General features: G+C 42.2%; 1 protein-coding gene across 1 annotated transcript in view; it reads left to right on the plus strand.

Annotated features, from left to right (window-relative positions):
• Window positions 1-23,262, plus strand: part of Enpp1 (ectonucleotide pyrophosphatase/phosphodiesterase 1) — a 62,872-nt gene that overhangs the window by 3,634 nt on the left and 35,976 nt on the right. Inside the window, exon 2 of the mRNA XM_048425073.3 lies at window positions 22,044-22,116. Within this exon, the coding sequence (XP_048281030.3) occupies window positions 22,044-22,116 (73 nt within the window). The remainder of the gene's footprint in view (window positions 1-22,043; window positions 22,117-23,262) is intronic.

A 23,262-nucleotide genomic window follows, 5' to 3' on the forward strand; every position in this document is an offset into this window, starting at 1 on the left:
TGAATGAACATACTATATTTCTAGTTAGAATCCTACTTTCAGTTGAGAAAGGGTAAGATGGGAAGACAGAACCCTGAGTTATAAACCCAGAATGTGAGGAATCCAGATATGCTTGGCACTTGCCTCTAATTGCAGGGGTGAGATAAAGACTGGGATAGTATTTTATTTGGATGGCAGTGATAGAAGCGGTCATGAATGAACAGGATGAATGAAAGCCTGCATGCCTAAACAGCCCATGCGAAGCCTGTCTTCATTTGGGTTCGGAATCAGAAACGTAACCCCGAGCTTTCCCTTTTGCACACACAATTCAGGTGTGGCCAGGCCAGTATATCTACAAAAGCCAAAGTAAACCTCCCCCATTTATGCCAAGGCTTCTTTTGCTGTGTTGACTCTGCCCTCTCCCCCTGGATTCAGCCGTGGGGACTCCTAGAGATGTTTTCTCAGTCCTGTTTGCTATTGTTCCTTCTCTTCTGCCTTGAGGTGTGCTCTGTTACTCCTGTCATACGTTTTGTGGCCCAGCTGTTTGTCCTCCATGGGGTCTCTTTCTCAGGAACATAACCACCTTTTCAACATCTCTCTTTCTTCTTCTTCTTCTTCTTCTTCTTCTTCTTCTTCTTCTTCTTCTTCTTCTTCTTCTTCTTCTTCTTCTTCTTCTTCTTCTTCTTCTTCTTCTTCTTCTTCTTCTTCTCTTTTGCCATCTCCTGTCTCTATAACATCTTAATCACAACTCTGAACAATGGCCATGCTGGTTGTGTAAAACACCCACTTTGATAATTGAGAGCTGGAGGCCACTAACCATTCTAGACTAAGTACAGAATTTTTGGTTTGCCAACTCCTTATTTTCTTCCAGCTACTTTTTATTTTCCAGATATCAATATTTATAATTAAAATAGTTTTATAGACAGCATTGTTTTCGAGCATGACAAATACCATTGAAAGATGTGTGTGTGTGTGTGTGTGTGTGTGTGTGTGAGAGAGAGAGAGAGAGAGAGAGAGAGAGAGAGAGAGAGAGAGAGAGAGAGAGAGTGTGTGTCTGTGTGTATTTGAAGATTAGAAGATATATTTCATCTTTATTATAGGCTTTGGGGACAAGCCAAAGAACTTAGTTATGATTCATAACATTATTTTTGCTAGAGAGAGAGAGTGATGCTTCAAGTTCCAAACAATTTATAAATGAAGAAGCATTGAAGGATAACTATAACTAAAGATCTGTATTTGGAGAAACTAAACTTGCTTCCATCAACCAGGAAATATTTTTCCCTACACATCCCCCAATGTAAACAAGAAACTTTGGGCTTTGGAGATCAAGATAGAGCATAGATTATTAAGCAAAGGTCTGCCCTGGATGAATAGATAATCAAAATGTTCATTCAATATGAAAAATCCCTTGGCGTCGAAATACATGTTACACATTTACTAAGGCGAGAAAGAATCAAAGGAGGTTTTTCAAAACAGTGGCAGGAATGTTGTGTTAAATATTAACTGGAACACTTGACCTCAGTATTTCAGTTAGCTAAGGCTTCAGTACAACAGCTGTGTAACATCTGTAATGGCTATTGCTTTCTCTTCTAGTTTTTAGGAGAATTGGTGGAAACATGGGTGGCAGAGGTTATAAAAGTTTATGTAGTGTACTATAGTTTTCAGAACCTATAGTTTTCAAAGAACACATTGGTGTGTCTTTGATAAATGCCTAATGGTGTTCAAGTTGTTCATTTGCTCCACTTTTAAAACTGCACAGTCGTGGACAAAAGTCCCAGCGACAGTTCTAGGAAGACCTTAGCCCCAATCCTCTCTCATTTGTGTGCCATCCCTATAAAGACCAAATGTTACATCTCCGATCGTCACTACTGCGCTACCACAATCTTTTCCCTTTTCTTCTTTGTGCTCTTCATAATGGATGATGGAAAAGTAGGAGATCAATAGCGTGGTGATGGACAAATTGCTTATACAGTGAGATAGCTTTCTTTGGATAATTACTGACTGTGTTTTCCCGAGGCAGCCCAAAATCGATATATTTTTAGTTACCATCTATGTGAGTAAATTGTCTTGTGAGTTTCTTTCTTTCTTATTTCTTTCTTTCTTTCTTTCTTTCTTTCTTTCTTTCTTTCTTTCTTTCTTCTTTCTTTCTTTCTTTAACACAATTCTTTATTGATTCTTTGGGAATTTCACATCATACCCCCCAATCACTCTCACCTCCCTGTCCTTCCATATCCACCCCGCATTCCTGTAGGATGCCCTCTGCCAAGTTAATTAAAAACAAAAGAAAACAAATAAACCCACCTTGCTCCTCCATCTCTCCATCACCTACCTCTTCATTCATCCTAGTGGCATCGGGAGCTGCAGTGTGTCATGCAGTAAACCCCTTTTGTACAATCAGCCCCACTGGCAAAATGTTCATTGCAATGAGACATTGGTCTGGTTCAAGGCCTGGTCTCCACTTTCTGGTACACCACCACCACTGGGCCATCATCGACATCCTTCTTGGATATTCTGTTGTTGCCGAGTCATGGAGATCCTGTGGTTATTGTCTCACAGGGCCACTCCCTTCATGAGCTCCAGCATGTTGAAGTATATATGATGTTAGGATGTTCATATGTTCATAGATGGAACAGCTGTTAGCCTGGGCCAATTTAAGGCCCAGGATGTAGGTCTGGGTGGTAGTTGATCTGGTTGTTCTGACCACTGGGACTACCCCCTCAGACAAGAGGCAGAGCCGGTTCTGGTTCTGTTGGGCCCTAAGTTTCTAATAAAAACAACTGAGAGAGTTGGCTTTTTGATTGTTTGTTTGTTTTTCTAGACAGGGTTTCTCTGTAGCTTTGGAGCCTGTCCTGGAACTAGCTCTTGTGGGCCAAGCTGGCCTTGAACTCACAGAGATTTGTCTGCCTCTGCCTCCTAAGTGTTTGGATTAAAGGTGTGTGACCACAACCACCTGGCAAGAGTTGGCTTTTTATAAACATGTCTCTGCTTAATATTCTTACTGTACTGTAGAACTTTGCAATAATTTAGCTGGCAAGCATCCTCTCCAGATGTGATTTGGGAACCTTAAAGAACATTCTAGTTTGTTCTTCAGCAACGCATTCTTGAGAAAAATTTCTTTGTTTCTTGGGCTGTTTTCTTACCATAATTGGAAAATTTGTTGGCACACAGATGTAGAGTCATAATGGATCATCCGAGGCCTGTGGTCTCTTATGGAGAGACCAAAAAAGAGACTCAGTAGTTTTAATGGTGACATTACATGCGTTACCAGACTTTTCCCAAGTAGAAACTCATATTAATGTAAACCATCTTCATGTGATTTTTGGATAAGTATGTTTATAGTTCAAAGACAACATAGCTGGATCAAATTTCCAGGCAGAATATTTAGGCAGAAGTTCTCAAAACAGACCCTTGGGGGTTTCCTAAAGGCCTTGTAGAGGGAACTCTAGGTCAGAATCATTTTCTTCTTCTTCTTCTTCTTCTTCTTCTTCTTCTTCTTCTTCTTCTTCTTCTTCTTCTTCTTCTTCTTCTTCTTCTCCTCCTCCTCCTCCTCCTCCTCCTCCTCCTCCTCCTCCTCTTCTTCTTCTTCTCCTCCTCCTTCTTCTTCTGAGACAGAGTTTCACTGTGTAGCCCTGATTGGTTTGGATTTATGTATGTGGACCAGGCTGTCCTCAAACTCATAGAAATCCCCTTCCCTCTGCCTCCTGAATGCTGGGATTAAAGGTGTGTGCCAACACTCAGCTCAAGTCAATATTATCTTAGTATATCAGAAAGATATTCATTGTCCTTTTGCCAAGTTGGGTCTGGGTGGCAGCGTCTTAGTGCCATGGAGTGGATAAACCCATTGATGCCATGGTGGAAGTCAAGGCAATGGGATCATTTAGACAAACTGTCTTGGACCCCTCATTTAAACAAGATCAGCAGTAGCAGCAGCAGCAAAAACACCCCCCAGCCCCAAACAGCCCAATTTAAAAAGAATATCCTAGATGAAGCAATAAACGTTTTTGTTACACAGATTTTATTTTTATTTACTTTGTTTGTTTTTTCAAGACAGAATTCTGTTTAACGGCTGTCCTGGAACTCTCTTTGTAGCCCAGGCTGGCCTCAAACTCACAGAGATCCTCCTGCCTTTGCCTCTGAAGTGCAGGGATTAAAGGTGTGCACCGCCATGCCCTGCTACACAGATTTTATTAAATCTCAGACTTTGCCATCTTTAATTTCTCCGAATGACAGAATTGAAAGTGTGAACTTAACATATCAGTCACAGATGGAAGTACAGTAGGTTTTCTGGATGAAGTGAGACCCGGCAGTTACAATCGAATTAAATGATTTCCTCTTCTTTGGTGATTGCAATCGTGTGCCACCACACCAGGCTTTTTTATGTGCATTTCAGATACCAAACTCAGGTCTCGTATGGCAAGCACTTTGCTCACCGAACTTTCTCTCCAGCCTTTATAGATTTCAAAATGCATCTCCGTGTAGTACATCATCTAGTCCAGTCTGCCTTCACCCCTGTCGGAGACGCAAAAGTTACATCTCAGAAAAGGTTGCAGCTGAGAAATCACCCAAGATCCCAAAAACTAATAATTCTGTGAATCTCACCTCTGTGGTTTTTGGTGAACAGTTTTAGAGTCAGACAGAATTAAATTTAAACTAGTATTGTTGTTAGCTGATGGTGTAAAAAAAGTATGTTTCCTGAATATCAGCTTCCACAGTTATGGAGCTAAAACTCCATCGGAGGGTTGTTTAGACAGTCAGACAACATATACAAGGTGGCACATTGTATCCTCTGGGTGTCTATTTTTCTTGTTGTTAGCAGTGTGACCATGTGTTCTTGTGACTTATCAGTCTCCTTCCTTGGAATTTGTGAGAAATGAAGCATCACAGGCCCCACCCCAGACCTTCTGGGCCATCTTCGGCAGGTTAAAATTTGGAATGTCCCAGCGTACCACAGGGCTACAAGGCCCAACAACATGGGTCTCTTTACCTGGGAATTTTGATCAGCTGTACCGTTGACATCATGATTTAATTACACAGAACGAGATAAAAAGCTAAGTGCTCCTCTGTGGCTTCGACTGCGGTGGCTTGTGGTTGCACTGGTACAATTGCCCTGGACCTGGGTGGAACACTATGTTAATGGACTCGTCCCTTCAAGGCACAGTTTCCGTCACAGGGAACTAACTACCTGTGCTCCTGCTTGTTGCTCTTACTTTAATTGCCTTCCTTACCCTGCACTGGCTTGTCTCTTAATTGCTGTTTATTTCTCCAAGCACAGCCAAGTTTTTGCTATGGCCATCATCAGTCAGATAGCAGATGTTTTTCTGAGTCCACCCCCTATCTATCCAAATACCGTCCTTATTTCTCTTACAGCGGGCCACCAGTAGAGCTCTCCAGGTAAATTTCCATCTCTGCATTACCTAGACAGATACCTTGACACAAAGCCAAGCAGAGGGATCTCTTACCAGTGCTCTTCAGGTGATATTGAATTAGATGAAATGTTCTTGGTACAGGGTTTATTCCAAGATATCGCATTGTCCCAAATCAGTGGCTTTTGATAAAGTGTCATCCAGCATCATAGACATTTGGATTTCAGGGATTTTAGGAAATGTTAATAAAATATGTTTGGGCAGGAGGGAGTGGAGCACTGTGGACAGAATCTCAATCTCAGCACCTTTTTGATTACCTAGGGAAATGAATACAAAACCATTTGTGTAGTAGTTATTTAATCCCTCCTCCAGTTAGTTCAAAGGAAGGGGATGGGAAGAACTCCAGCAGGCACAAGTCTGTGTATATATTTGTCTCCTTTGGAAACGGAAAGAAAAAAATCACTATTGATTTTTCTGGAATGGTTCAATCAAAAGTGATAGTGATCATGGAGAGTATAAACTAAGAGTTACTTGTGTGACCTTTGACTAGGAGACTTTCAGTCTAAGGATATGGATTAAGTGGGCTTCTTTGCTTAGAAATTTTGTGCTTCTGAGACCTCCTTGCTAGTGTTATTTCTTATTACCCAAGCACCAGCAAATTTTATCAGCCAAGGGCTTGTGCTGGACACTTTTATCCATTTGTAGCAATAGCCCCAACAGCCATGGACATTCTAGTGTTGCTACTTACGAGTTAATATCTGACAAGCACTCAGAAGACCCTAACACACAGTAAGTGCCGTGTGTTTACTAAGTGCATATACACCTTTGTTGGCTTTACCAGTTGTCACAACTCAACCATGTTCTTCCATTGGCACAACACCGTGAGGTAAGCTTCAGCAAACATCTTGACTGACAAGAGTTTGACCTCACATCCTGACTTCCATTGGTTTGTCTTTTCTCTTTGGGATCTTTGTCAATTAGAGTCAAAGCCAAGATGGAGGTCCCAAATGTTTCAGCTCTGCTCACACAACTTTCCATACACTCATCTGTCTGTCTATCTATCTATCTATCTATCTATCTATCTATCTATCTATCTATCTATCTATCCATCTATTATATATCTGTATCTATGTATTTGTAGTGAACATGTGTGTGCAGATACATATTGAGGTCAAAGATCAATCTTGAACGTCAATTTTCAGGAGCCAGTCACCATTTTAAAAACTGGTTTTATTAAACTTGCTTTACTTGGTTTTCCTTCTGTGTTTGCATTCCTGTGTGGGTGCCATGGTACACATGTGGAGGTCAGGGGACAACTTCCTAGAGTCTTCTCTTTCCTTCCACCATGCGGGTTCCAGGGACAGAATGTAGGTCATCAGTCTGAGCAGCAGGCACCTCTCCTGCTGAGCTGTCTTGCTGGCTCACACTTTGTTTTGTTTTTTGAGACAGGGTCTCTCACTGGAACCCAAGAACCCTTGTCCGTCCCTACTCCTCAGCCCAGGTATTACAAGCACACAGTTGTTGGGGACTGAGCTCAGCACCCCCTGTGGCATGACACTTTCCATAGGCTGGTTCTATTCTCTCTCTCCGGAGGGCTCTTCCCATCTTCTTTCCTCTCCTCAGGCAACACCAGGCTCCATGGGATCTACCTCAGCCTAACCTCTCATATGAGACATCCCTTTGCTCTTTTTTGGCCTATCTCCCATGTCCCTTAACTGCTAAGTCATGTGGATACCTCTAACTTAGTCGTTAGAGTACAGACTGTGGAGTCAGACGACTGGGGTGTTGATCTTACCTCTTCCAGTAACTGCTGTGTGTTCTGGGCAAGACCCCAACTTTCCTGCGTCTTTGCTTCTTCACCCCTATAAAGAAGGATAACCGTTGCCACCTTTATGTCTGATAAACCGCAGATGCTGAGTTTGTGTTTGTTGTTCCCGGGATGGCTCATGTATTTATTCACTGAGAATTTAGAGCTCCTTGGGCGAGCAGTACTGCGCAACAGTCTCAACTCTCGTCCTGCCCAAGCGCCCGAAAGATATTCTCTTTGTTCTTTTCGTCTACACCCAGGGGCCTGGATGGCTGTCCAACAATCACAGATGGGAGATCAAGCGGCAGCTGTGGGAAATGGTGCTCAGGAGCTGTACACAGGGTGGAGAGTGGAGAGCAGGGGAATTGAGGTCCTGCTATGAGGAGGGCTTCTCTTAGGAAGCAACAGACTGGAGGAAAGGTTCCCAGGAAGGCTGTAGCATGGACAGAGACCCTGGGAGAGTAAGGAGCATGTGCCTGTCCCAGCCCTGGTCTGCCTGCTGTGCAGAACTCTTGTTTGCTCCCTGCCCCGTGTGTGTGTGTGTGTGTGTGTGTGTGTGTGAGTGTGAGTGTGAGGGCCAGTTCCTGGCAAGCCCTTGAAGTACATCCTAGGGGTTTGGGTTTCTTGGAGTGACTGGAAAGTACTGAAGTATTTTTTCTGATGGTTGTTTGGTTTTGTTTTCTTTATTTGATCTTAGCAACAAGATAAGGTCCAATTTACATTTTTAAAAGGGCATTTTAGCGTTAATAGTAGGGACAGATTGAAGAGTGGATGTAGAAAGAACACTCTGCCTTATTTCCATTTTTGGCCACTTTGTAACTTTTTTTTTCTTCCACAGGACATGTGCAATTATTTAACATTCTAATGAATTAACATTAAATGCAATAGAAAATCATTACCCGAGCCAGAGTTCCAACATGCAGCTCTAACATGTTCATACAGCATTGAGACTTAACAGATATATAGGACATTTCTGTTATCTTAAAATTTTCTATTGGACAGTGAGTGATGTCATAATGGTTTTGCTTGCTTGTGTAATGTGGAGATCAAACCTAGGGCATTGGACACATTCATCAAACACCCTGCCAACTGAGCTACAGCCCCAAAATTTCTTTTTTTAACCCTTTATAGTTATTCAAGTCATTGTCATCATCAAAGCACATAGCGCTTGTTAAAGAACATTTGCAAAATGAAACAAGTTGAAAGAGTTAAACATAAATGTTCTTATAAATGCAAGTTTGAGATTCTTTACTGACATGAATGTGTATAATTAAATTGACTAAAGTCATAATGAGCACATTAAAAGTTGTTACAGCTGAAAACTGCCGTCCCTTTCTTATTATAAATCCACATATCCATTACCTGCTTCTAAATTCTGTCTTTAAGTTGCCAGTGTAGTTGTGATGCAGCAACTCCTGAGCCTTTTTCAAGGTTACAGGCTGCTTGATCTCCCTTTTATACTGTTTCCAGTAAAAAGAAAAACATAACTGAAGTTTATTTGACTTTCTTTGTTTCTATTAAGTCTCTTTAATTATTAATTACATTTGTCTTTTGGCCGTTTCATCCATGTCTATAATGCATTCTGGTTATTCTTTCTGCCCCCTTTTCTCTCCCTCCCACCTCCACCAATCGACCCACACTTCTTACAAATCTCTTTTTCACATTCATGGCTTTTTGTCTCATGTTGTGAATACTGAGTTGAACCAGAGGGTCTGTGTGACCACGGGTCAGGAACTGTTCACTGGAATTTGGCGGGCACACATTGGAGACAGTGATGACTCCTCTTCATGAATCTTTTGGTCGTCAACAAACAGAAGCAGAGAGGGGTAGGGTCTCATGTGCCTCTCTTCACTGCTACTGTAGCCTACAACCCCATATTTTTTTCCTCTTCTCACCTTCCTCCCATCTCCTGTCAATATTTTCCATTGGCTTTTTCTGGCTTGAGTCCAGGAGGCTGAGTAATGGGACCAGGCAAGGTCATTTCTCTGAGACCCCCAGTGCAGGAAGAACCGGTGTTACAGCCTTGATATTCTTGGGAAACAGAACTGTAAACAGACTTAAAGGTCTAGACCAGTGTGCTGGGGTTTCGTCAGGGTTTGCTCTTGGGGTCAGAACCCTGGAATGGAAAGTAAGTACACAGGACCGCACAGAAGATGGAGGTGTGTTGTGATGCTCCATGGAGGGCATAGGTCTGTGCAGAGGATGACGGGGAGCTGAGATGCTCTATGGATGGCCAGCCAAAGTCATATTCAGTGTAGACTTTGCTATGCCATATGCTGTCCTAAATTAAGGTAACCCTTTGGGGTGATTCAAACACTTTGGATCAGCTGCCTCAGGAAGAGAGTGTGACTGTGTGGCTTTCCTCTGCCAAGAAAATCCCTGTAGGAGACCACACCCAACAGCTGGGGTAGAATGCCTTCACCCTTGGAGGGTTCAAATGGAGTGTCCAGTGCTGACCAGTGTGTCCAGTACAATTAGGAAATAGATGTGAAAATAATGACCATACTCTGATCACATATTATATAAATATTTAAACCTTCATCTTGTTTTTTAATCACATAACAATACCATAGATTGTTTATCTATTTTCATGTTCCAACCTGTAGTTTCCAATAAAATTAAAGTATACAGATATTTTAAGATATGCATTATAAGGAAATGATTACAAAGTCCTAGTACATGCAAAAAGATAAATCAAAACTGCATGTAGAGTTGTTTCTTAGTTAGCTCCCTCTAAGTACAGTAGATATAAATACACTTTAAAAAACTGAAATAGATCAAAGGTTTTCAGCAAAAAGGGAATTTTGTAGTAGAGTACAAGTTTTGCCTATTTTTCCATTTCCTAATAAATAGTCTATTTTATAACCATTTTAGATGAACAGAAAAGCTGTAAAGCTGGTAAGAAGAGATCCCACGTCCTTTCCTGTGACTGACAGAGACAAGCTTGTATTAAATGAAGTGCCAGTGTTGCCAGAATTCTCTCTTGTCTTCATTCTTCTAGCACCCCATCCAGGAGTGACTACTGCACTGAACAGCCCTGCCCCAGCTCCTCTTACCTAAACATCTCGGACTCTCCTTGCTTTGATGACTTTGACAGTTTGGAGAGGAGTGTCATGTTCTGCGGGATGTCACTCATTTACGATTTGTCTGATATTTTTCTCATGCTTACATTTGGATGACGCAGTTTTGGGAGGCATGCTGAAGGGGGACAGTGCTGTTCCACACATTATATAGAGGAGTGTGTCATTAATGTGACTTATCATTGATGATACTATCTTGATCACCTGGCTGAAATTCTTTTTGGTTTTCTGGAAAAACAGTCTTTTTGTTGTTGTTGCCATTGTCTCCTCCTACATTAGTCCCTTGGCAGGAAGTGGTATGTTACCTTCTGCCTCCCAAGTGCTGGGTTAATAAGGGTTTGCCACCATTTATGATGGAACATCTTTATGAGTTATTTGGATGTCTTCTGTTCTCTCTCTTTCTCCCTCTCTCTCAGTCAGGGTGACTATTGTTATGATGGAACACCACAACCAAAAGCAACTCAGAGAAGAAAGGGTTTACTTGATTTATATATCTTGAATCACAGTCCATTGAGGGAAGCCAAAGCAGGAACTGAAACTGGGCAGGATCCTGGAGGCAGGAGCTGATGCAGAGGCCACAGAGGAATGCTGCTTCCTGGCTTGCTTAGCCTGCTTTCTTATAGAACCGAGGACCAGCAGCCCAGGGATGGCATCACCTTCCCCAGCACTCGCTGACCTAAGACAGTGCTCGACAGGCTTGCCTTCAGTCCAGTCGCATGGAGGCATTTTCTCAACTGAGGTTCTTTCTTCTCAGAGGACTTCTGCCAAGTTAACCTAAAACTAGCCAGCACTGTGTGTTTATCTCTTCTCAGCCTGTGGTAAACAGCTCTGCATACTCCAGATTCTTCTACTGTGTTTGGTGGGTGGGTGAGATCCAGAAAAGGGTTGGCTGGGCAGATGCATTTCTGGTCTCTGATGCAGCAGTCAGATAAAACCAATGTTACAGTGTCCAGACGTAGAGGACCTAGGGGTTGACTGGGCATGTCCTCTTTTTTCTTTCTTGAAGTGTTAGAGTCTCCCAGTGTGGTCGCTATTAGGAGAGGAACTGCTTTAATCTGTGGAAGAATTTAGATGGTGGATGGAGGCTCCCTCCCTCCCTCCCTCCCTCCCTCCCTCCCTCCCTCCCTCCCTCTCTCCCTCCCGCTTGCTTGCTTGCTTGCTTTCTTTCTTTCCTTCCTTCCTTCCTTCCTTCCTTCCTTCCTTCCTTCCTTCCTTTCTTTCTTTCTGATTTTTGGTACAGGGTTTCTCTGTGTATCACTGGCAGCCCCGGAACTCACTTTGTAGATGAAGCTGGCCTTGAACTCACAGAGTGCTGCCTGTTTCTGCCTCCTGAATGGAGTACTAGGATTGAAGGCATATGTCACCACCTTTGGTGTGTTTGTGTGTGAGGCTTTACAGGCATGTATTCCAGGGATATACATAATTCAAAATGGTTAGCTGGTATTTCACATCATGTGAATATAACTTGATGTCTTTATTCCCACTTACATTGGATAAAAGCAAGCTTCTTTTCCCTCCGTTCTCACACCACAACAATCAATACAGAAGGACTCTGGACTCCACAGCTGTGAGAGCTGAGGACTTCTCTGATCTTGCACGCATGCCAGCGCTTCTGCAGTTGCAGATGTACAGCTGAGCTTCCTCTCTTTCTTCTCACCTCTAACGTTGTCTACCTCACCTCTAACGTTGTCTACCTGGAGACGGCATCAGAATGGTGAGCATGGGGCCTAAATCTCCAAAGTTACCTCTTCTTCCAGTTTGCCTGTTTGTTGTAAGACTCCAGTTGTTTTTGCCCTGTAACTCTGGCTGTGAGTTAGGCCACTGCCAATCTCCTATTTGCTTCTAGGGCTCACATATCTCAAACAAACACAGTTGTGGTTGTTATAAAGATTATGGCAAAGGGGTGTGGATGAAGAGACCTGTGAGGCAAGATGTGTGAGAAGGGGGTGAGGAGCCCATGCACTCTGTGCCTCTCTCACCAGAAACCTCTGCATGCTCAGCTGTCTGGAAACTCAAGCCCCCTGGACCATTTTTTTTTTTTAAATTTTTAGAGATGTTTTTAATGGAGACTTCACTTCATATATGATTGTAGTATGGATAGCTCTGTTGAACTCTGACAGAAAGGGAAGCATCTACACTGAATGTGGACACCCAGCAAGGCGTGCATGTCCTGGAGGTCCTCCCTTCTTGGTAGGAATGAAATTTCCCTCCTCCGGGGTAGGAATGAAGGAGTGTCTTATCATCTACTATCAGGCAAGGGTAGGTCATATGATTTCTTTATGGCTAATTACCAGACAGAAAGATTAGTGTTTCAGCGACCTGCTCTGAGGAAGAGACATTTTAGTTTCTAAGGTCTTGTAAGACAGGGATAATGAGCAAAGGCCGAAATAAGTAAGGATATAAATACACTTAGTATCACATGTATTCCATTGTTGGCAGGTTTCTGCTGTTATCACAATGCTCCAATAAATGTCTTTATGTGTATATCTTACGTGTTTATCTTAGTGGTTCTATGAGAAAATTAATAGGACTGGAATCACAGGAGTAAAAGGTGTCCCATTTTGAATTTTGATTCCATTAAATGATCCTCGAAGGACTTTAAGCATTTGTGAAGACAGCATGAAGACACCTATTGCTCATCTTTGCTGACTATTTATGTTATGAATCATTTTGACACTTTAAAATCTCATTGATTTATAGCTTTTGACTTTAAAAAGTTGCGTCTCTTTATTTGCATATGTATATGGGATGAGGGACAATTTCTGGGAGTCAGTTCTCTCCATCTACTATGGGGGTCCTGCGAATTGAATTTAGGTTACCAAGTTCGGTGCCTTTACCTGCTGAGCCATCTTGCCAGCCCCTGATCTCTCTCTCTCTCTCTCTCTCTCGCTCGCTTGCTCGCTCGCTCTTTCTCTCTCTTTCTCTCCCTCTCTCTGAAGCACAAGTAAATGATCTATTGAAGACAAAGGGCAGTCAAACAGTCAGAGCAAGAACAAACGCACCAGTGATATTTAATGATCGCTCCTGGGCAACCACTGCCTGTGGGCTTAAACTGGAGTCCTCCTGTGGGAGGCTACAGCCGTGCCGTGACTTCTAGCCCTTTGAAGATGGCTCCTACTTTGCTTTTGTGGGTTTGTGTGCCTCTGATGTGCCGTTGTGAAGCTTTTGCCTGAAGTTTCAGCAAAGGCATACAAGTCATGGTGGGAGGTTGACATCAAACACGAGCAGAGCCATTACTTTACGCTATCAGATGGGCACTTCTTCTTTGGCCTTTAACTTCATAGAGAAATGGTCTGTGGGAGCACACCGTGAGCTGCTGGAGGAGTTCTGTGCTCGCCGTGGCAGGAGCTGTCCATACCATTTGTTCTTTTCTTGGAGGATGCTTGGTACTAATTATACATGAATGAGTGAGCACGAGAGGAGAGAGCTACCCTAGATAAGTCGGCTCTCTGCAGATCTCCCCGATAGCTCTCCCATTGGAAGGACATGGCAAAGGTGAGTTCCTGACCTTTCTCTTCCATGTCAGGGCTGGTGCTTGAGGCCTCATAGTTTATTCCAGTGGCTCGTGTTCAAAGAGTCTTCTTTACAAGATGTAAGAGATTAAGTTGTAGATTCATAGATAGCCCTGCATATATTTTACCAGGGGAAGGATGCCAGAGGGTGAACCTTGCTCAGGATCATCATATCTTAAATATAGTTCATGTTTTAGTTCAGGTTGGAGGTTTGAAGTTAGCAGTGGCCGTTGTGATGGGTCACCATTCTGAGCTGTGTTAACTGAGGTTGGCTATAATTTGCAGAATTGCCTTATAAGTTAATTTGTATTGTGTCTTTACCTTTTTAAGACCAGACTTTACATTTGCTATTTCATTTTAACCCATCCTTCTCAAACCCTTTTAAAATTCTAATTTGCCACCCCTCTGGTTTCCGAGAGAAAGCTTTGAATCCTTTCTCTAAGGGCTTATTTCCCACAGTAGTTCCTCAAAAAGCAGAGACGTAATGGAGTAGGTGTTGACTTAAGTATCCGTGGTACCTAAAAAACCTCTTTTGATTCTTCGTTTTAGTTTATAGAGGGATCTGATAGGCTCCTCTGCCTGGGAGGCTAGTCCAGCCATCTCAGGGCTGTGTTTCGTCAGTGTGGGTGTGCCCTGATTTTCTGTTGTCAGATTCCCATTATCTTCCAGGCCTTCTTTCCCTGTCTTCACTTGTGAGGTGTCTCAGCAATGTTAAAGATATCCACTACTATTTTTCTTTCCTCTTTGGAAAAGTTTCAAGAACAATTTAAAGTATTTCTGCTTGAGAATTCTTTTGTGCTCTAATTGCAAACATTTTCCATCTCCTTTCTCATCTCATTTGTTCTTTTGAAAAGGTGTGTGGCTTTTTTATCTGTTTATTTATTTTAATACAGGAGCTAGAAAGGGCGTCACCCAAATCCACTTGGTTTAATGTTTGGGATGGTACGGTATATTGATCTACCTGGTTCTCTCAGCACCACGGATGTCTCCAGTGGGGTCTCTGATGTACCTCTAGCCCCAGGCATCCGCCTAGGGACTTCTACATTTTATGTTCAGGGGTTGGTCCTCTCATAGACAGAGAAAATGAAATCTAGCAAAAGCTAGAACCCCTGTGAGACTCGGAAACATTCTCAGGCCTCTTGGCTGGTGGTTTCCTAGAAGTCGTCATAATGTAAGTCACACAAGGGGCATGTTGGTTTTGTTCCCTGGTCTATTGCTCACACCATGCATTGCTCAGGAAGGGCTTGGGGAGTGCTGACTAAGCAAATCAGCTCTGAGCAGTCTTGTCTGCAGCTGCTGCCCCTATTTCTGGGCAGATGTGTGCTCTTCAGTGTCGGTGTTGGAAGGGGATGCCTCCCAGATGTGAGGTATGCCTGTGAGGTGTGCCTATTCAGGTATGTATACTCTTCCCCCATCTCCAGTAACATGAGTACCTTTACCACAGTAGTTGGGGGCATCAACAGATAAGTCAAATGCCCCTCAACACCTGCCTAGCTGGACTTGGGGACTTCAGAAGGAGATTAGAACATATATATGCTTTGGACTTCATAGTACGTAGACGCTCTTCAACAAAATGTTAAGTTAGAGTCTGTCTTTGTATGTCCCATAGGAGTTGGGTTTGCTTCAGTCTACTTGCTCTCCACAGTTGAGAAAGTCCCCAGAAAACTAACATGCCTCTGAGGTCTGAGTTCTCACAGAGTTGTGGTTTGTTTTGTTCCATTTTTTAGTTTCTCGCTCCGGAAAGCACGCAGCTTGGCCGAAAGTTAGAGGTCTGGTTATCAATACAGTCCCTTAATCCATCTTCATAAAATATCAGCATTTTCTCAACTATCACATTGGAATTCCAAATACAACAGTAGACTGTTTCCTGAATGTTTTTGTCTGTATTTATTGTTGGTATTCTTTATAAAAATCAGGCATAAAGACACTTAACAAATGGATCAAAGGGTCAAGAGTCAAATGAAGAAGAAGTGGGGGCATTTCTGCTTCTTCCTAAAATTATGCTTCAGTTCAGTCACTGTTTGCTGGTTTTTGGCTCAAGGTTTATTTGTTGAAGAACTAATATATGCAAGGCGCCTTGTTAGATGTGGAAAGTACAGAAATAAATAAATATGTCTATTGCAGCCTGAAGCTCACAGTCAGTCAGAGACAGGTAAATAAACTAACTCATGTCTGTGGTCTGGGCAGCTGTAACCTAATAGGAGACTGGTTCAGAGGAGCAAAAAGCAGCTCACTTCCAAGGGAAGCAGCCATGTCAAGATCTAGTTTACCGTGTGGACTCATACCACAGTCTTTCAGGATACTGCCGAAAGATTTTTCTAGAAGCTTCTAGAATAGTCCATCTATGCTACTTCTACAGCTAAAGGCTTCAAAATCTCTCCACTTTCCAGGTCTCTTTCATAGCCCCTATGCCCGCCCCACTTCTTGCTGGGTTTTGGTCTTGCCACTTTTGCAAATTAACTCCATGATCCTTGGTAAATTATTCGTTTCTCCATTGTTGTTTCCTTAAACTGGTGTAATCATTGTAATTGCTTTGCAAATGCTCTTGTGAGGATTAAGTGACTTAATATAAAACTCTAGAAAATGTAGGCTGTGCTGTAGAAGTGACAACTGTTATTGTGGTTATTTTTTCAGATTCCTTGTCCCCTGCTAGACCTGCATGGGGCTACCGAAAGCACCGTAGCATGCACTGTGATTTTATTGGTTCACTGCCAGGTTGCTTCTTGCTAATCAATGTTTTTCTCATTAATGTAAGACTTATTCCGGAGATGTTCCCATAGGCCTTATGCCCTGAGATTAAGGATTTCAGTACAATGTCTTCTGTTTGTTTAGTTTCCGTGCTTCTCCTCTAGACCCAATTTCATCACACACAGCAGGCAGTTGAACATTTGTTTACTGACAGAGAAGGAAATGACTTTTTCCCTGCAAGTATCTTTGCATAACCTTTTGCGATCTCTCCTTTTGGATTCTCCCAAGTGCTGCTGGCATCTTTTACATTTTTCTCCTGTAGCTCTTGTCAAATCCTGTTGTGTTCATTTGTTTTAATTTCCATGGCCCCCATTTTGTTTTTTCATAAGTTCAGAGTTGCTTTCATGGCCTCTCTGGTTATGAGTGCAGGGAATGCATACAAGGGGGCTTTCACATTTCGGTGAATACTCGATAAAGCAAGGGTACTCCAAATTAAGTAACACTAATGTGCAGCTGGCAAGATGGCACAGTGGGTACAGGCCCTTGCTGCCTAGCGTAATGACCCAAGGTCGGTCCTCAGGACCCAAATATGGAAGCTGAGGACTGATCCCCTTGTGTACTCATGTGCACATGCATGCACCCATGTACACACACCACTAAATAATAGATAAATGTAATATAAGATTAATGATAGTGTGTTTGAAGGAATCTGTGAGAAAAATGAGGTTTGGAAAATGTCCATATCTTTTGTCTCACTTAATGTCAAGGAAAGACGTAATGATTTAGTTAAAGACCCTGACCAAACAAGAAGGAAACTAAAAAAATAAATATTCTTAACACAGAAGCAAAGCGTTTCAACAACCTTGCTTTTGCTTCATGTGTCTCAGCTTTCCAGGATAACACTGTTTTTTTTCTATAATTCTCAAGAAAATACCAAACTATAAAAGTGTCTCAATTTGCCAGGTGGTGGTGGCGTACGTCTTTAATCCCAGTACTCGGGCTTCAGAGGCAGGAGGAATTCTATGAGTTCTAGGTCAGCCTGGTCTATAGGAGCTAGTTCCAGGACAGACAGCATTGTTACACAGAGAAACCCTGTCTCAAAAAACCATACCAAACCAAACCGAAATAAACCAAACCAAACTAAAACAACCAACCAAACAAACAAAAGTGTCTGAATTGTTTCAGAATTAAATAAATCTTGGTGTAAGGGGTTGAAAGAAGTGGCTGAATTGTTAGAATTCATGTTTCTCTTGCACAGGACTTGGCTTCAGTTCCCAACACCCATATGGTACCTCACAAGCATCTGAAACTCCAGTTCTGGGGGTCTGGTATTCTCTTCTGGCCTCTGTGGGCACCAGCCATGCATGTGGTGCACATGCATACATGCAGATGATAGATTTCAAACATGTATAAAAATATTCAAAATAATTGCTTGGTGGACTTTGACATCACATTAAACTACTTTGAGAAGGAAAACCAAACTGAGTCAGAATTTACAGGGAATGTCCCAGGGAAATTAACCAGTAAAATGATTTCAACAAGGTATATATAATAGAGTAATAGATGTTGCAAATTTCTCCCTCTCTCCCTCCCTCCTCTCTTTCCCTCCTTCCTTCTCTCCCTCCCTCCCTCCCTCCCTCCCTCCTTCCTATCTTTCTTTGCAGCAATAAGGATATGTGAAATATATATATATATATATATATATATATATATATATATATATATGTATATATATAAGGATTTTGTTGTTGCTGTTATATTTATGCTTTAATTCTGTGTCACATGTTATCTTGTTATAAAATATAAATACATGCAACTTATTTCTTTGCCAGTTAAGAAGTAACTGCCTTCTGCTAATTAACAAGAAGACAGGGAGCTGCATGTACGATGGTTCTCCCCTTGCAAGGTTAAAGGGCACAGTTTAAATGCTTGCTCACTATCAACTCTTTCCATCCTGTTCTCTTCCTTCCATTTCTCCCACACAAATACCCATGTCTACTCGATCCTATTTAGCCATTCCACCCACACTTTAACTCCCTAGTCTGCTTTTCTGCCTTGTTAATTCCTCCTTTCTCATTCCCAGGCTATGCCAAGTGTTCATTTAGGCTTCCCACCCCCTTCCTAGATTCTCATGCCATTTAGGGCCATTTGCAAGCTAGAAAGGTCAAGCTGGGTTGCAGAGCCCTCGGGGCGCTGCCTTTTTGTCCCTGATGACTGAGTCTTCATCATCTCTGCCTTTGCTGCCACCCTTCCCATGGTGTGGTCCTCATCCCTTCCGTGGCATCAGAGTCTGGCTGTGACTCCCCCACTCCCAATGGTGCTCCGTGTTTGGCCAAGAATTGAGCTGCCTCCATCTTTCTGTAGTCCAGGCTCTTGTGCATGTGCGGATATTTTCCCTTTGTTTATTTTGCTCAGTCTTCTGCCATGCCTGTTTCTGAGACGAACTCCTCAAGAAAAAAAAAAATGACTTTTCAAAACCAGTTTCTGTGTTTTGTTTGTTGAGTTCAAGCAGTTTTGAAGTAACTGTGCTTAGATAATTGCTGCCTGTGTGTTACTGTGTATAGGCTATGCTGCTATTCCTGGTTCTCCGAGAAGTACAATCTCAAATGCCACTGTTTAATTAAATAACAGCAGCTTCTCAACAACATGGTTAGAATTTTAGGTATATTAACCATGAGTAATTGCATGAGATATAAACTTTGTAGCTAGCTCAGCAGTGCATAAATTGCTGTGTAACTAGCAGGTGCACATCACCAGTGGCCGGTCCTGCCATGGATTTCAGAGTCTGTCAGTGCTTGGTTGACAGGCATCTCTCAGACAGTTCATGCACAGACAGCAACGTGTATGTGTCCTGCTACCCTGCAGACCAGGGTTATGCCTCCATGACATTTATAACAGTGGATAACTGAAGAGGCAGCTGATGGACAAAAGAGAGAAAGTGAAATGCCCAAATGAACAGAAAGGTGGTTATGCTGGAGTTGGAACTCAAACAAACTGTGAGTGGAGTTTTGGAAGACACGGCGTCCTATGGGAGTATTGCCATTAGCACTGCTTAGTGGATGAAGACAGGAAGCCAGAGGAATCGAAGGCTGCTTTGTGGATACGTGCGAGGAGAGTGTCTATGGCAATAAGAATGGCGAGTCCCGAGGGCAAGGACAGTAAACTCAGAGTGCAAAGGTTGCAATAAGACAGCAACCTGAACTTCCAAAGAAGACTGACCCGTCACAGCAAAGAAAAGACCTGTATTTTGTATTGTAAGTTATGCCATAGGTGAGAGGAAAATATGTCCGTAAGTACCATTCAAACTGTTCTAGATACATCCTACAAAACAAACTTCAATTTCCTATTGTTTTAGTGTTTGAAATGACAATGTGAAATATAGATTAGTTTTACTGACTTCATCTCTATTTACACACATAGTTTATAGTGAAAAAAATTTTGATGTTTTGAATAGAAATATGTAATTGCCTTACTGTTGAATCACATGTTTCTATGCCTGTTAGGGGTCCCAGAGAATTCTATTAGTTGCCATTTCTGATACCTCATCATATCCATTTGTCCTTAGTTACTTGCCATTCATATCCTCATCTGGTAATCCCCCATCTTTATGTCCATGCTAATAGTTTCCTTTGTACAAAATGTATACAGGACTCCCAGTGGATATCTGAACCTGAGTGTAGTCCTGGTCACTTTCTCTTGTATGTGTGTGTATACTGTTTATTCCTCGATCGATCTACCTACTAAAGTCTAATTTAAAAAGTAGACACATACTTACATCAAAACTCATAAAATAACGTCAAAACAATAATAAAATAAAACAGTCATAACAATATAATGTCATAAAAGTTATGTGATCGCTCTCAAAATACCTACTTGTACTCTGCTCCTCTTTCCTGTGGTGAGATGCAGTGAGGTGAACGGCAGAGGCGATGGGACACAGTGTGAGCCTGCTGTCCAGGATTCCTTGAATGCTAGTGCTGCAGTTCTATGTCAGGGAGCCTGAACGGCCAGACTGCTCTTACAGCTGACAGGTAGCGTATGCTTCATAGGGACATGCAAAGATGATACATGTCCAGGATGAGAGAGCATAATGCCACATTCCATAATTACTCAAAATGGTGTGCAATTTAAAAATTATGAGTCGTCATTTCTGCCATTTTCCGCTTACTATGTTCTGATGCTGAACGACTGTGGATAACTCAAATTGGAAAGTGAAGGCACAGATGTAGGGAGACTACCGTGTGTATACTTAGGCATATTTGGTTTTATAAACCCCGACTTTAGTGCTGCTGCGTTTTAAACCATGCCTTTGCCTTTTTCTTTGCAGTAAGATAGACTGTTCTCTTCCTTCAGTCCCTGTATACTTCCTCTTAAGGGTCGGTAGTCACTAGGTAGCCATGTAGGAAGCACAAGTTGTGTGTGAATGTAATGGGAAACCTCCTTCAGCCAATGGCCTTTGAGAGGCTGGACCAGGTTGGGTGTGGCCTTGGGTACCAAAACGGTGCAGGCCCACCAGCTCTTCCCCCCACCTCATCGCTTTCACACCCAGATGCTGGATTCTATTCCTGTTACCTATTGCAATTTGTAAGTCCCCATTAAATAAAGAACCCCTTATTCTATCCTGTTGGGAGCTAGTGTGGGACTACTTTATTCACATTCCCCCTCATTTGGTGCGTTCCCCTTCATGAATGTTTAGTATTTTGTGTAGAGACTGACTCATGGCATTACTCGGCAAATTTGAAAACATGAGTCCATAGAGACCTTATGCTCACTGTCCTACCTCATTCTTCATTCCCCATTTTATCTTGGCTGTCATCCAGCAATACTACACCTCTGTGTGCACCTCCATCCAGGATCTGTCTCCTTTTGCATTTGCTGTGGTGGGTTTTGTTCTTGTTCAAATATGCTGCTAGTCCTTCCTCTAGCACTGTGATTGTGCCTTCCTCCCTTGGAGTTTTACCTGATGCTGATCTTTCTGGACATTTCCCTGCTCTATCTCTCTTCCTTTCTTTCAACATTGATTATCAGGATCATATATTTTTACAGTTCAGCCAAAGGCTTTCCCCGTGAACCTCCTCTGATCCCTCCCATTCCAATCACCCCAACCTTTCTCCTTCAGTAAACAACTGCAGAGTCTTGCATAAGGCTCACAGAACCTCCAAAAGATGAGCCATTTGTCTTCACCTTCTCTTCCACACACGCAAGCTCCCAGAGGTAGCTCTTATTCTTCCCGAGGCTACAGAGCACTTTTGCACACAGTCCTTCCTCAGAGGATGTTTTACTGAAATGCCTATAAGATGACATTCCAGGGTGCTTTGAATGACTTCTCTCCATTTGTATTAGCCAAGTGTTTTCCTTCTTACATTAATTTTGGATGATTTAGAAATTTGCCGGCATTTAAGTAAGTTTATCACCGACATTTACCACACTCTCAGAATAGTACATAAACCATAAGTGTATGGTTTGAAACGTTCAGAAAATGAACTCGTCTCTGTGACCAGCTGCCACCTCTGGAAGTACCTACACTAGCAAAGTCAAAATCACTAACAGGAATGAAATTATGGGGAAATGAAAGGATTTAGAAAGGATCTAATAGTTCTTCTTCTCCTTACAGGTTTTGTCAGTATGTGTGCTAACAACAATTCTTGGATGTATATTTGGATTGAAACCAAGCTGTTCTAAAGAAGGTAATTAGTACGGTGGGGTATGGTGTGTCTGTATGCCTGGGTGCTTTTGTGTGTGTGTGTGTGTGTGTGTGTGTGTGTGTGTATGTGTGTGTATACACATCTTTGTATATCTTTGTGTGTGTATGTGTGTACACTTACATCTGCATGCGTACGTGCATGTGTGTGTGTGTATTTAGCAATGACACTGGGATTGATACAGCTGTCATCTCCAAGTCCTGTGTATACTTCACAGATATTGAGAATTCAATGATAGATTTGATATTGTTTTAACCATCTTTTTCTGAAGTCCTATCTTATTTTAGACTTAAAAAGTTTTTTGGCTAAAACATTTTATATTAAAATGTAGACTAAGGTCTGTGACTAAAACAACCACCCCATCCACAAAACAACAGCACCAAAAAACAAAGCAAAACAAAACAAACAAACAAAAAAAACCCCCAAAACCACCAAGATCTGACCAGAGGCTTCTGTATAGTGCCTGTGGTGTTCTCTCTCTAGCTTTCCAAGGAATGACTGGGTTCATGTGCCGGAAGCCCCAAGGAGTTGATTGCTAAAGCAACTCTGGAGGTTACTAGGAGACCAGTTAGCATCCCTAGGTGACCAGAATCTCAGAAGATTTTATATGTTTCTACCATTGCCAGTTTCAAAGCAGAAATGAAATCATCCACTTTAGTTGTGTTTCCTGGTGTCAAGATCAAGATCTACATAGCTTCAAAAATCCCCATGTCGATAGAGAGAATCACAATTTCAGTGGTCATTCTTTTGATTCTGTAGTGCCTCCTCCTATACCCTACATGGTTTCATTGGTGATTCAGGTTTCAAAATTGAATACATTTGTGTCCTGTTCAACTACCCTGTTATTATAATATTACTCTATTCAAATGTTTAGTGATTGTTTGAAATATGCCAATCTTCCTGGCCTAGCTAGAGCAAATATACTCAAGCTTAACACAAGTGAAACCCGAGGCTTCCATGTTCACCTATGTAGCCTGGCATGAAATGAAGTCATTCCACTTCACATCAAAGAAGTTGAAAAAAACAATAGCAATTTTAATCTGCGCTCAAGGTGGTGGGTTCTGTTTTAGCAGTTGCCAAATGCCTATGAAGTAACAGCTGCTACTGCGCTGGCCCCTCCTTTCCTGACTG

Source organism: Myodes glareolus, chromosome 1, assembly GCF_982192425.1.
Source record: "Myodes glareolus chromosome 1, mMyoGla1.1, whole genome shotgun sequence".
Classification (NCBI taxonomy): domain Eukaryota; kingdom Metazoa; phylum Chordata; class Mammalia; order Rodentia; family Cricetidae; genus Myodes; species Myodes glareolus.